Source organism: Natator depressus, chromosome 6 (genome assembly GCF_965152275.1).
Source record: "Natator depressus isolate rNatDep1 chromosome 6, rNatDep2.hap1, whole genome shotgun sequence".
Lineage (NCBI taxonomy): Eukaryota > Metazoa > Chordata > Testudines > Cheloniidae > Natator > Natator depressus.
The window spans coordinates 63,255,114-63,270,120 of NC_134239.1; the positions used below are offsets into that span (position 1 = coordinate 63,255,114).

Below are 15,007 nucleotides of genomic sequence, written 5' to 3' on the forward strand. Positions count from 1 at the left end.
CCTGGAAAATAAAATTAAAGAATAAATTGAACTGAGACCACCCACCTAAGGAGTTAGCCTTCTGGAAACAAATTATTCTTTGCTTCAAAATGTTAGATTTGAAAGTGCAAATAGGACATGGAAAATCTAGATGGAGAAGTGGAGATAGAAGGTCAGTCCAGACTCATCTTTTTCACATTACTGGAACTTAAAATGCGATTGTCATTTTTCAGTTACTTTTCAGTAAACATTGTGCTCAATATACAAATGTGCTCAATTTACAAGTGATTTTTTTTTTAATTGGCAACCCTGCACACACTCTTGGTCTCTGAGAGTGAAGGTGGGCTCTTTCCTTCTTCTATACCATCACCAATAATAAAGTTTCTGCAGGCCAAATTATGCCCACAGTATCAGGTATGCAATCCCATTGTCTTTAACTTATGCCCTCAGTAATGCCTTTGCTTTAAATTCACACTTTCCTGGTTTGTTTTTTGATTGAGACTTAATAAACAGTTCTGTTGAAGATGCTCAATAGATATCAAACCCAGTTTTGATCTCTCTTAGCTGTGTTGGCTCTGTAGAGCGAACAGGAGTAATCAGTAGCACAAACTGATCATCACTGAAGTCAGTAGATAAAATTCTGGCTACATTCAGGGAACAGATTTGTTGAGGAATGAGGTGCCATTTTGGCATTGTTACTTCTCAGAGTAGAACTGCTCTTCAGTGTTCTATACTTACTGGTATTTGCAGCCTTTTGTTGAAATGCTTTCCTCCCACTCCCTGTCAGCAGAGAGGGCAGGAGAAGCCTCGTTTGGGACGAGGCCTCCATGCATTTTTCTGAAGGAGCTTCAGGGGGAAGCAACAACACTGTGACTTTCTTTCTAGAGACCAAGTTTATCACTTTTCTACTGAATTAGACTTATCACAGACAGACATTCCTGTGCAGCTATATAACATACCAGATGACCAGAGATTGCAAGGTCCAATTTCAAAACAGAGTCAAGTGGGAGATTATTTTGATCCTTTCACTTCTTTGGTGGAATACCATTGAAAGGCTTCTGGGGAGAGTCTTGCAGAGGGATTTAAATGAAGAGAGAGGGTAGTTGTATGGAACAGAAGAAGAGGAAGACTGATCCAAGCACCATTTTAAATACAAATTAATAGGCCTTTCTGCCCAAAAGCACACACTGTGCTCTCAGATACAGACTTTACTCAGTCTGCAGCGTGGTGCCGTGATCCACTATTTACATGTAGATGAAGGCACAATGGAGGAATTCTCAACTGCCTCTCCTGTATGTGCTGAAACCAGCACAAATTTGGTTTTCATCCTCACATAAAACACGAATACAGCACAAGGCTACTTTAATTGGGGTTCTTATAAAGGAACCAGGCCTGTTCACAGAATATCATGCTCTGGGGCACCCTCCTGAAACCTGCCTGAAGATACAGAGAAGCCTTTTTTAAATGAATCCCAGAACAAAGAATAAACTGGTTGCCAGGAGGAAACCTTTCAAGGTGCACTGTAAAATGATGATGACAGCAAACTGATCTCATGGAAAAACCAATCTAATAAATGACACTTTCCTTCAAACCGTATAACGATTCCTGAAGGAACAGTGGTTTTTGTATCCACAGGCTAGTTATAAGGACATTGCTACAGGAGAAATTTGGTTACAACAGATTCACAGGTTTCTGCTATGTAATGTTGGGGATATACTAATCAGTAGAATACTCCATAAAGAGAGGACAGGAGAGATTCACTACATGTAATTTACATTCTCCCTCCAACAAAAATCACATTCAGGAAGGCCACAGAAAATCCTTATCTCAGTTTATTATTAGATGTTGAGATATGCATTTATTACAAGAAAGTAGAAACAGCTCACTCTAGCAAACGTATCTGAACTTAGACTTTCCCTCATGTTATCCAAAAAAAGCACACAAAAATATAGCTTTGTTTTATAGCCAAGCACTTAGAATCCAACACAGCTACAGTGGAGGCAGCATAATAAAATCTCAAGACAGGCTGACAACACTTCCACTGCTGAGGTGCCCCTTGTTACAGACAAGACAACAGATGAAGAAATCTTGAGAATGACCCAGAACAACACTCATTAGTGAATGAAACACAGGCAGGAAATGGGACAAGATTCCTTTTGTCATAGACTTTCACCCAGCTGTCCACCCTTCCCACAGCCACCCACACACAAAAATATTCCCTAGCAGTCAAACTCAGGAAAAGCTACACAAATAAAACATACAGTGATCTCCTACAACGGCTTTCTAGTTACATATACCTTGCTAGAACAGAGTGAAAATTTACTGCTGCACATCCATGCATGTTAGCACTCTGACAGACAGACAATAAAAGTTTGTATATGACAGAGTTGAAGTAACTGATTGTAGTCCAGGCAAACTTGACGGGATAACATAATTCCTGCACGTAAATCTACTAATGTATTTATTATTCAGTACCAATACCTTTATTATATTATGCAGATATCTGTTGCAGCTCCATTGTTAAGGCAGAGATGAGGTTTGCACTTAAAGTAGGTATCCAACGTCTTTGTTGTGTGGGAAAATACAGCATATTCACTCCAAAATTACAGCACTTACTCTAAGTACAGAATGATCTTCCTGGAATTCACTAGTGAATCTGTTAATTAGTTTGACTTATAATTAATTTTTAAATGGATCCTTTAAAAAAATTAGCATCCAATGTCAGATTTTTTAAATAATGTTAATAATAGACTCTTGATATCTCCTATATATAATTAAAATTCACTGAAATCTTTATGCATAGGCTACATTTGACATTTTTAATGGATGAAAAGTCATTTTTGCCAGTTTTCTTGGTGAAAGTTTCTCCTACAGCAGAGACTGAAGAATAATGTTCTGTTACAAAGAATTCCATAAAGAACTGTCCTCTTTCAGAATGGTTGCCATCCTTTTGTTCTCATTGGGACTGAGATCACAGGTTGTTCTTAGCAAACATGACCACCATCACTATTCACTGCTCTTCACAGTGTTATTCTCAGTCTCCTGGCAACTTGGCTTCACTCTGGTTGTGAAGGTAGTGGCCATTTGGAAAGAGGGCAATTCTTCATAAGTTTCTCTGAAGGAGGACCTTTTATGCAACAGCCACTACTGACAGATAAACTTTACATTATGAAAAATAATGGCAAAAATTACCATCAATCCTAAATATTTATTTTTTTAAAAAATGCATTGCACTCACTCTATTCAACAAGGGAGGGCAGGTGAATGAGGGAAACTAGCACTGTATATGCACACAGAAGAATGAGGGGGGAAATGGGGATGTGTATTTTCAAGGGAATGGAGGTGGAATTTGGGGTGTGTGTGTGTGTGTGCAGGGGAATATAGGGGGTAAAGAAGGAATAAGGCATTTAGGGGTGGGTCTGAGCAGGGGAATGTGAAAGACACGAGGGAAAGGTAAACTGACATTGACACTGGCTGTTTTGTGCGGCTCTATGATGCAAAGCAACGGTATACCTAGCTTAACCACCCAGTATGCTATGGTTGCTTAGTGTTTCTCCAGAATGGCATAAAGCAGCAGAGCATACTGGTGAATCTCGTCTTAAAAATTATAAATTTTAAAAAGATAATTTAAAGTTTATATTACCAACCTTCAGATCATTAGAAATGTCACCTGATAGCATTCTTTTACTGGTTAGGTATGATGTTGTTAAATAAAAATATACAATGACATTTCTAGACAAAATCTATGTTAAGAAAGTGTTAAGTTTCAGAGTATGTATGAGTCATTTAGGGTAAAACACATTACAGGGTTGTTGTAATTATCCCAGAAACAAGCAAGATTAAACCCAGGCAATTCAGAGTTATGGTTAAACTTAAAAGAAATCCAGACATGTTAAGATATAGAAATGCCCAGTTAGGGCACCCAGGTAACCTTAACTCTGCCCTGTAGTGACACCATGAGAAAAAGAAAAAATTGAATGTGTCTTTAAAAAAACCAACTGAATCTAATTTGGGGCCATAAATACTAAAATACTTTTATCATAATTATATAATGAGTATGTGATGGTTATGTGTATCAGGATCTACATATAACATTAGCATATGGCTGTAATAATGAGGAACAGTGGTAGAAGTGACTCTGTCATTCTTTTCCATTGTCACCTGACAGTTGTCCCAAAGCCTCTGTGCACCTTATATCAGCTGGCACATTACCAAAAAATAGGTTTCAGAGTAACAGCCGTGTTAGTCTGTATTTGCAAAAAGAAAAGGAGTACTTGTGGCACCTTAGAGACTAACCAATTTATTTGAGCATAAGTTTTCGTGAGCTACAGCTCACTTCATCGATGAAGTGAGCTTTAGCTCATGAAAGCTTATGCTCAAATAAATTGGTTAGTCTCTAAGGTGCCACAAGTACTACTTTTCTTATTACCAAAAAAGAAGATTCTCTTGTATACCTCTTTCAGTGTGCTAGTTTGCTTTCTCTATTCAATACTCATTAGAGCTCCTCCGTATTGGCTTCCTTGGAGAGAAGGAGAGGAAAGGTTATATATAATGGCTAGCAGCATTTCAATAGATGCATTATGATGTTTGGTTTTTTGGTTTTGGTTGTGTTTTGCTTCTTCTGTACTATCTGGCACCGGCCTTTGTGGTTTACAGTTTAACTCTCTCCAGGGTATGCAGTAGTTGTGAAGCAATCAACACACACTCTCTCTCTCTCTCTCTCTCACACACACACACACACACATTTTGTTCAATCTATTAACTTTATGCTTTTTACTTAACAGGTAAAGCACAGGAGAATACAGATCATATAAAACATCATAAACACTATGTCCCTCACTAGGTCAGGCCAGGTTCTCCACCCACTTGCCTACCCTTCCTCTTTTGCCTGCCTAATCTTAATCTGGTGCCGAATGGCTCTCTCCCCCATTCCCTCCAAGAGTCCCTTTATAGACTCCTGTCCTGTTGGGGTCACCTGTTTCTTCTGTTCTGTCTCTTAGTAATTTTCCATTACTTCCAAACTCCCCTCCCTTCAGGCAAGAGGAGGAAATGTCTTCTTCCAAGTAGAACGAACCCATTGTTCCAACATGTTTTACTTTGAATAGAGGATAGTTAAGTGCTGATTATGCACCATTGTCTCTGACCTGCCAGAGACATGACTCAACCTTACTAACTCCTGGGGGATCCATATCCGTATAGGCTTTCCATGACATAGTAATTTCATGATAAAATTTCATAAAATCAACCAGGATTCAGAAGTGATACTGACAGAACCCCCAATTTGTCAGAGTGGATTACATCTAGGTAGTTTAGTCTCCCTCTTCAAAGGACATGTCTCCTGAGGTTGCCTGCAAGGAAGACAGCTCCAGTAATAATGGCAGCTTTTTTATATTGACACCTATCCACTAGGAGGTAGTCTAATACCACAAACTCACTTCACCTTGGCCACCAAATAGACATCAGAGGATAAAAGCTTTCAGTCACTACCAACCTAGTCTGAATTTAACCAACCAGAAGATGAAAAACTCTCAAACCAGTCTTTGGGTCATCCAGTTCCCCATCTTTGGAATCTTTTTAACATCTGTCATTTTGGTTGTTATTGTCAGTCATTACTACAGCTCCCATCACCAGAGCATTTGGGCATAGTATCACTAGAATATTTGGTTGTTTGTATGTTTTCTTCTCCCCCCACAACTCCCATTCCTCAGCTGCACTTGGATAATGGGCTTGTTCAGCAAGTTGGCTAATGAAGAGCAGATTTCTTACTCATTCGGGTATCTTTTTTTGATTTTCCCCTATTTATATAATACACAATTTTTAATCTTTTTAAAACCAAAGGGGAGAGAAGGCTTGAGTTCATCTAGATTAAAATCAGCTGCAGTCTATTAATGGACTGAACCCAAGATTGAGACTTTAGGAAACAAAAACACTGGACTAAATTAGACTGAACTGGCCTCTGTCTCCTGGTGGGGGATACGGGCGGGGAGGGGGGGGAGAGGGAGTGGATCTCCATGTGGTTTTAATTAATTTTGATTCTCTTCCTGAAACTAATTTACCCAACACAAAGCATGTGTAGTGCTGTGCAAGCCAGCTTTTAGAGGCTTGGCTCTCACCGATAAACAACTAGATTCCTATTCTGGAGGTCTGAGTGAGTTTGGTGTGTATAAATAACAGGTTTAAAGTGATTGTTTTGGAATAGAGAATTTCAATTGCATGGTAAAGTCTTTTCATCATCTGCCAGACAGCATCCCAAGGACTTTTACATAAATTTGTCAAACTCCTCTGCTCTCTCACTCTGGAAAGGTTCAGGCGGGAGAAAACCAAACCTGGGGTTTGCAGTGTGATTACTGATATTTACATGTACAGACCAGTCAGGTAATGGCCCAGTGATAACATGCCAAACTGCATCATCTTCTTTAATATTTTGAGAAACATCCTGCAGGGTGAGAGGGAGGAATTGGGACTGTGTGCAGCAGGCCTCAGTTTGGAGAAGGAGAGTTGTGGTAAGCATGAAAGGAATTGGGTGGAGCCCAGGCCCTAGAAGGCAGGGTCAGTGTGGGGCCGTCCTCAGGCCTGAGCAGGCTTGAGAAGGATTGGGACAATATCTGGGAGGGCAGATTGGGATGGTGCCAGATTCCAGTGGATCCAGTGGGAGAAGCTGGTTCTCAGTGCCATAGGCAAATAGTTTGTTACTGCAACCACTAAAACATATACCGATCACTAGTTCTGGTTTAATTTTGTTTTTAAAAGCCTCAAAATTCAGCCTTAACCATGAAAAACTTCTTCTTGAATGTGCCCCAGCTATGATCAGTAGTAGAGGAAGGATGGTCTTGTGGTTAAATCCTAAGAACATCTGGCTTCAGTTCCCATCTCTGCCACAGATTTTGTGTGTGACCCTAGACAGGTCACTTCACTTTTCCGTGCCCCATTTTTCATATCTATGAAATGTGGATAAAACCTCCCTGGCTCACAGAGGTGTTGTGAGTATATTCAGTTGTGTATGTGAGTTGCTTAGGTTCTACAATGATCAGAGCCATGTAAATAGATACATAGATAAGCCAGGTGTTGGCGAATCTTCAAGAGAACCTGGAGGGTGATATGGCCATAGCATACAGGATTGGACTTGCAACTGACATCTTTTGTGGTTTAAGCCCCAATTCAGCAAAGCATTTAAACATTTGCATAAATCCCATTTGCTTCAACGGACTTGAATGACTTCCCACACAGGCTAAAAACGGAGAGGAAGTTACCAATCCTTTCGGAGGCTGGATGGAACAGGACTGGCTCCCTCAAGGAATCTTGACTCTTTTCTCCGTGGCCCCAGGCTACATCTTCTTTCCAACACACAAGCAGCATTCCACAAGCCCCTTGAAAGCTGACCAGACCTGATGGTGCAGAACATTTGAGGATTGGGCAGTCTCTTATGAGTAAACATCATTTATTGTGACTGTACAATAGTGAAAGATAGGTGTGTTGGGAACAGGGGTGAAGGACCTGAAGTGCTTTCAGCAACTTCCACCTTTTCCAGTTGGTTTTTGCCAAAATTTAAAGCAGTAATTTTGTTAATCTGCCTGATTTCAGGTATGCCTGAAATAAAATATGCCCAGGAGTGTTGAAGTGAACATTCCACATATTTCTCTAGGCTTTCCTCTGAAACAGATAGAAACAACTTCCCTCCCTGTCTCCTAGCCTTTTTTTGCTTTTGATTTTGTTTTATATTAATGCTCAGTAAAACTATTCCTTGTCCAAAACTCAGGCACATCCTATTATTTTCCTTTTAAGGTATATTAAATACAGGTGGGTCTGATGGAAGAAGTTGGGGCTTAGTTGATGACTAGTAGGAAGTCATTAGCTAGGGCCAAGATAAGGTGTGGGTAAAAGGTGAAGCTGAAATCCCACTCACCTGCTTAATATGTTTCAGAGATTTATTTTAAGCCTCCAAATTGACTATCAGGATTTCAAGATAGTAAATCCATTTTGAATGGCTTCCTTTCAGGAATCACCAAGTAAGAAATAGTCTCTGAGAACCCTGTTTTGGGCATTCTTTTAACAAACCAGAACAGTGATTTTCTTTAGTATCTTTTATTGCCTCCAGTATCCCAGCATGATTTACATGGCAGTCATTCTGTCTTTAGCAATGACTTATAGACAGCCTTTCCTGTCTAAGCTGGTTTTGAATGTTGGCTAGAATACTGTATTCATCCTCAACTCTTCGTAAATTGCCCTGGGATCTTTAAGTTCCACCCAGACCATCAATTTGAGAAAAGCAGAAAGGAATGTCTGTTTAGTATCAGCTGTGATGGATGGCACCCCTGGTAGTACAGCACTGCATAATACAATAGTGCCTTGCATTGTCAGCATTAGGCACCCATAAGCAAAGCGGATCTCTGTTTTCCCTTTGACAGAATAATACAGCAACAATGCCGCAACCTCCATAGTATTGCAATGCAACATCAGAAATGAGTGAGGGTCCTAATCTTGGTGTGGTCTGGAACCCAACTGAACATTATGTGCTACATATCAAGAATGAGAACTGGAGGTGTGATGTGAACATTAGTATCATGAAGGCAGCTCCAGAAAACCCGCACATCATTGCCCCCACTGGTACTTGTGACACAATCAGCAGCTTATTGAAAAGAATCATAGACGACTTCAGAGATCTGGACCAAGAATGAGATAAAAGCACAGGTGTGACCTTTGAGAAATTGCCAGATCCAACGGCAAAGAAATGAAGCAAGAAGCAGGATTATGGAGGAAGATATCTGGCTGAAGGTAGAGAGACCTGGATTTTCAGAGCAGTTCTATTGTGTCTGTGGAGAGAGGAGCTGTAGGTATTGGATGGCCTGCACTTGAACAGCAAGAGAACCAATCTACATAGTAGTAGGGGCTTGATCCAAAGCCCAGCAAAGTCAGTGAAAAGACTCCCATTGATTCAATGGGCTTTAGAGGAAACCTTAGGAGAGCAGAACAACTTTTAAAAAGCTTTAAGTTTGGAAGAAAGGGAGAGTAGCATGGCAGGGAAATAAAAGCCAAACAAATAGGGAGAATATTACGGAAAGCTGCCGCAAGGGGATCAAATTGGGATGTAGAAGCCAGTTTGGGGGAACTTGTTTCCGGCTATCTACAGACTCTGGCAGACATCACTGGGTTGATTGCACTCAGTTCACAGTGTCATTGCAACCATAGGGCTAGAAACTTTTTTTTTTTAAATGAAAGCTGAAATTTGAGAGCACAATTTGCAACCACCATGAAAAAGTACCATCTCACCATGCTGCCATGAGCCAGCCCACCTTGACCCCTGGCTGTAGTATAAAGGAGGGGATGCTGTCACATCTTGATGCTAGAGCATCCTGGGGCTGTGATAGAACAGATGGGATGTGATTATGTGTCAGTGCTGGTAGCTCCTGTGGGCTTCCGTGGAGACTGAACTCCTATTACCCCAGAGGTCAGTGATGAGGTGCATTGGCTGGACCTGATGTGATGGAAGCTTGCACAGCTGTTGTCCATACTGTACCTATTCTGAGGATAAATAATGGATTTCAGTATCCAAAATTCACAATCTGCCATTTTTCACAAACACAAAACTATCTTTAAAAAGAAAAATTAGAGCAAAAGGGAGAGAGAAATTATACTTTCATGTACTCAATCTCTTAGATAGGCATACGTGAGCATGTGCACATACCACCCCTCCAGTTAAATGCACACATGCACTTATGTGACTGAGAGTGAGTGCCACTCTTCTGGTTTGGTGACTGTTAACAGAACAGGAAGCGGGGACTTTTGGGAGGATTTATTTTAAGATTCTGAAGTGTAATATTTTTTTCTTTAGGCAGAAATATCCATTGCGAACAGATGGACGTTCTCCTGGGGATGCTCTGAATGAGCTGCAAATCAGGTCACCTGTGGTTTTTGTTTGTCTTTTTGCAGCCTACAGTTAAGTGTAATTCAGAACAAACTGGTGGGCTATCAACTTGAGCTCTTTGCATGTTGCTTCACTGACTGTAACAGACAGTTAAGGCTGGCTGCTTCCAAATATATTCCTGTTTGTGTCTTTAAGATTATTTCTGATGGTTTCAGTAGTGTATTCATATTTTAACCTTAGATACAAACTCTTCCAGGTGCTTCTGCCGTGTAGTATACTTGTATGTTTTGGGGAGAGGAATACCTTTAGGTTGTCATGGGGGGAAGCTGCTGTGCAATGCATATGTAAACACCCACAGTATTATACTAACTTTATTAACGGCAAACAGGAAGAACAGTACACAAGAGAATTCCATAATTTGCTGTATCTACAGAATTCCATTGGGGGAGGAGCTCCATCACCCACTTCAGTATCTTGTACGTTACATTTTTGTAAGTCTTTCTTAAAAGCAACCTGCTTGGGAGGCTTGATGATTTACAGGGCTCTAAACAGTGAAGCTACTGCAAGGCCCCTAGAGTGTGAAGGCTTCCCCATGGGTGCTGGTGCTGGATGTGGGGAACAGACCATGAATTGTCCCGCTCCTCTAGTACCCCACTGTTTGACTGGCATAGAGGATTGCACAATGAGATTTTTTTCCCCCATCTCTGATCCTGCTGCTGGACAAGGGGTTGGTTGGAGCCTGAGGAAGAAGAAATCAGCAACGTGGTGAATCATGTGAACAAATGATCCCTTTCTTCTGTTGTTCAACTGAAGTTGCAAGGAAACTGAGTTGGCAGACCAGGCTTCGTTTTCACCTGGTTGATTGTATCTGTCAGTCATTGCTTCCAAGATTTATGTGTAGGTCAGTTCTTATCTCTTGGGTTTTTTTGTTCTCCTAGTTGCCAGACAATAGAGATTTCCTAGCCTGGGTTGAAGTCAATTAGTCCTTCCGTCTTGTATCTTATAACACTTTCCAGAAGGAGACTGCTGTAAATACTCAGCTCTTTGGGGAGTTGGTTGGTTGGTTTACTTAGCTGCTGTGCGTTTTAGTATCAGTCTTAGTGTGCTGTACAGACAAATATGGAAAAGTCAGAAAAGCAGAAGTTGCTGAACCATCTGCCCTTTCAATAGTATCTGAGTCATAACATGAGTTTAAGGCCAGAAGAGATTATTAGATCTAGTCTGACCTCCTGCATATCAAAGGCCACCAACACCACCCAGGACCCCGACACTAAACCCAACAACCAAAATTAGACCAAAGTTATACAGCCCTCAAAAGACTAAACTATTATGTACTAGTCAGTCATCAGTTTTCTGAACACATTTAGCACTACAGTCTGGTTCTGTGGGTCCCGAATAGTGATGGGCTAACATTGGAAGGTCTGAAGGTTCTGTTTGGTTAATCACCCAAAAGTCTGGATGCCTGTAACATCTTATCTGAACCTCTCGAATCTGCAAAATTGTTATTACCATAGCAAAGATGGCCCTACCCCAAAGGGTTGAAATCAAACAAGACTTCTTGTGAGATTTTTGCTTCCAGTTGGGCTGGAATTAGGCCGAGAGTAACATGTGTCATGTTATTTGTCATTTCCCAATCCGCATCCCTGTGGGAAACAGATTTTCTGAAGCCCAGAGGCAGCACAAATATGAAAAATAGTAAGAAAAACAATAATTTGAACATTTTCACACATGCACAAAGGTTCAGAGTTCAGGTTTTTGGACAAGTTTAAACAGAAGTTTGGGGCGGCTATTTTATCCAAACCCACTTATCTATTCCTAATTACCTACCAGGGAGCTATTCACACAGCCATATTCCCGACATACAAAGTACCAGACACATAACGTACACAGCAGCCATACACATGGATACATGTGCCAACCATCAGGTACACCAAAATGCTCAGGCATGTGCTTTCCCAGGCTTCTGAGTAATGCACCTCTAGCGCCCCTCCCTCACAAAGTGTAGAGAAAAGGCCAGGCCAAGCAGCAGGCTAGTTTCAGCCAGGAGAGTAACATGCTTGATACCAGAGGTGACGTCGAGGGGAGCATGTGGGATCAAGTGCCCCGCCAGATTTCTGCTAGGGTTTGCCAGTTCCGCTTGGTCACATGGTGCGGCCAGGCCCCCTCCCTGCGCAGCAGCTGCCAGAGCCCACAAGCTGCATCCCACCTGGAGAGGCAGGAGCAACAGCTGGGAGCTGCAAGGAGGGGCCTCTGCTTTCTGGGAAAGGAGACTGAGGGTAAGGGGGGGAGCCCTGTCTGGGGGAAGGCCATGACCTGAGCTGTTCTGGGGGCTGCTGAATTAAATCGTGCCCACCCCCTACTATCAACAGGTACAGGTCATCTGCTTCACACAAAACAAATCACTAGGAATAATTTTTTCCCCTCTTTCTTCCCCCTAATTCCCCTGGTGCCTCTGTCTTTTCCCAGTTGTGTGTGTGTGTGTGTGTGAGAGAGAGAGAAAGAGAGAGACCAACCATTTATTTCATTTCCTCTTTCTTAACTGTACAAGAAAACAAGACCCTTTGGGAAATAAGAATCAAATGTAGATTTCCACTCCCACTCCCCGCAACCTTCATAATCTGTTGCTTTTAGTGATTCCCAACCCCTGCCTCCCCCCCCACCCCCCCACCTTGCTGTTAACTAATGGACTTCGTTAGTAAGCTAGCCTTTCAATACATGCCACCATGCCAACAAGTGTGTGTATAGCCATTCTGTCTGCTTTGGAAGGCCTCATTTGCAGCCAGAGCGAGAACAATCCCTGTATTGATCCTGTGCTTGTCAGTTAATCTGTCATAAGGCATGGGAATCCTAGCCCCTTCCACATCTGTTTGCATAACTGCAGGGGGAAAAGCAACTCCCTGAAGCTTTTGCGGGGAAACAAGAAAGAGAAGAAATGGAAACTTGCAGGGAAAGAGGGCCTTACACTGGTGGGCCAGTGGGTCATGTGATCATCTGAGTGCTCTACCCCTCTTCCCCCCAAGTTCTTTTCATCCTTCTTCAGGTCAGCAGGATCAGGTTTATGTTAGCGAACTATGAGGCTTATCAAATAAATGCTGCAGCAGCAGATGTTTGAATCTGGCTGTCTCCACAGACCAAGCCTAACAAGGTTGACATTGTGGCTGAGGCCAAGGTAATGCAGTAATTACTTTTTCTGAGTTTGGAGCCCCCAAGAGGTTTCTGGGAACCAGTTAGAAAAACAAATGTTGCTAAGAGCAGAGGATTTAAAAAAAAGAACAGTAGTCCCCTCTGTGCCAGACTGTGAGGACAAGCTTTTCAAGTGCAGCATCCAGCTCAGTGCCCAGTTTCCCTTTAACACGCCTCATGTTACTGTGGGGGTGGGGGAGGCACTGTGTTTGTGTCTGGGTGTTCACATCTGGAGGGGCAGCTTATTTTGGCCCTAGCCAGCATGTGGAAAGGCAGCTGTTTTCTTTGAAGACATTAATATGCTACCAGGAGAAGAAAGAAGCAGGGTTGGGGGGCCCTCAAGTGTTTGGAATTCCACCTACATAATTAAATTTGGTTTACAAGTCAGGAGTTAGATTACATGGCATCTTCCACTGCTGGGTGTTTCTCTTGAACTGCTCTCATGTAAAGTGCCCATGAAGAAGCTGAATTTTTGAATTGTGATAAACACTAAGGGCCCAATTTAAGCAAAAGGGAATGTGATTGCAGAAATGGGCTCCCATCTACCATACATACTCCTGTATCTTGGGTAATTTGCTTTGGAGGGAAAGGAAATGATACTTCACCAGGAGTTTGTTAAAGCTGGCCTGTGTAGTGTTGTTGGCTCTTTAATCAGGCTGCTGACACTATGCAGCAAGAAACTTGCACACTTAGGCATGTTTTAAAATGATGGTGAGCCATGAACACTGTCCCCCTTTTGGAAAGATTAAAGAGAGATGATTAATTTATTTTAGGCCAAAGAGGTTTTTAAAAAAACTATTAATATAAGTATTTGTATGGACTTTTTAAAATGACAATTAAAACAGCTTTTAAGGATTTAAAACTTTTCCTGAAGTGTTAGAAACTCAACCACAACACCTCTGTGGTGTTTCATGAGACGAGAATGTGAAAGTGACAAGAAAAGAAAGCAAAACTGACTATCATAGAATTATACATCAAATTCATCTTTGGGCTGCCTGCCTGTCTTTGTAAAAATAGCATGTCTCAAAAGGTATGTTTATTCAGAAAGAGCCAATAGAATTCTTATCAGCTTTGGGTTCTTTAAAAATACATCTCTGCTTTTGGAGCAAGGCACACAGTAATGGCTGGCCCATGCTGTCCTTATGTGGTAAGGGAATCTATGGGATGAGTAAATGTTGCTATTTGTTTAAATTAGTTTAATAAGGCTTTTTTAATCCCTACTGTGTATTTGTCAGACCCTGGGAAATGAAACTTTGCCTCCCTGTGTTACATTGCAAGGATCTATTGCTGGGGTGAGACTCAGTTCAGACATGCCCTCCCATTTTCTCTACTGCTGTCCTGGCAATTAGTGCAGCCATGGATTTTACCACCTGTGCATGTAGAAATTCCTCTAGTTTCTTTTGCAGTGAACGTTGCCCTACAAACAAACCTGTGCTTTGTGTCACTGTACAGAATATATTGTCAATGACTTCACTTTCAGGAGTTGCTGAGAGTGCTACGGTATGCCAACCCCCAGATGTTTAATAGCATGACATGCCTGCACTGCCTGAATGATAAGTCAGGTGTTGCTCCTCTGCTGTCCACACAGAAGAACCTCTAACCTAGGCACAACTGATTTAAAGCCTAGTCTACACTAGAAAAGGTTTTCTGGTATAGCTATATCGGGAAACCCTCCTAGCGTAGACACAGCTTATACTGGCAAAAGTGATTTGCTGGTATAGCTGATTACTAAGGCTACGATTTAGTCACCAGTATTTTTAGTAAAAGTCATGGACAGGGCATGGGCAATAAACAAAAATTCACAGCCTGTGATCAGTCCATGACTTATACTAAAAATCTTGGGGGAACGGGGGTGGGGGGAGTTGGGGAGGGTTGCTGCTGGGGGGAGCATCCGGGGGGACCACTGCTAGGGGGTGCATGGGGCCAGTGGCAACAGGTGCTGGGGGCTGTGGACCGCAGCTGCTCCTGCCGGCAGGGGACCAT

The 15,007-nt window shown here is 41.9% G+C and overlaps 1 protein-coding gene across 3 annotated transcripts in view; it reads left to right on the forward strand.

The window, feature by feature from the left end:
* The window catches only part of RAD51B (RAD51 paralog B), a 591,188-nt gene that overhangs the window by 435,739 nt on the left and 140,442 nt on the right, over positions 1 to 15,007 (forward strand). Inside the window, exon 11 of one of the 3 annotated variants that reach the window (XM_074955519.1) lies at positions 9,809 to 9,874. The exons of the other annotated variants lie outside the window; for them this stretch is intronic. Coding sequence (XP_074811620.1) covers positions 9,809 to 9,858 — 50 coding nt within the window. The 3' untranslated portion in view covers positions 9,859 to 9,874. The remainder of the gene's footprint in view (positions 1 to 9,808; positions 9,875 to 15,007) is intronic. 3 annotated transcript variants of the gene reach the window in all.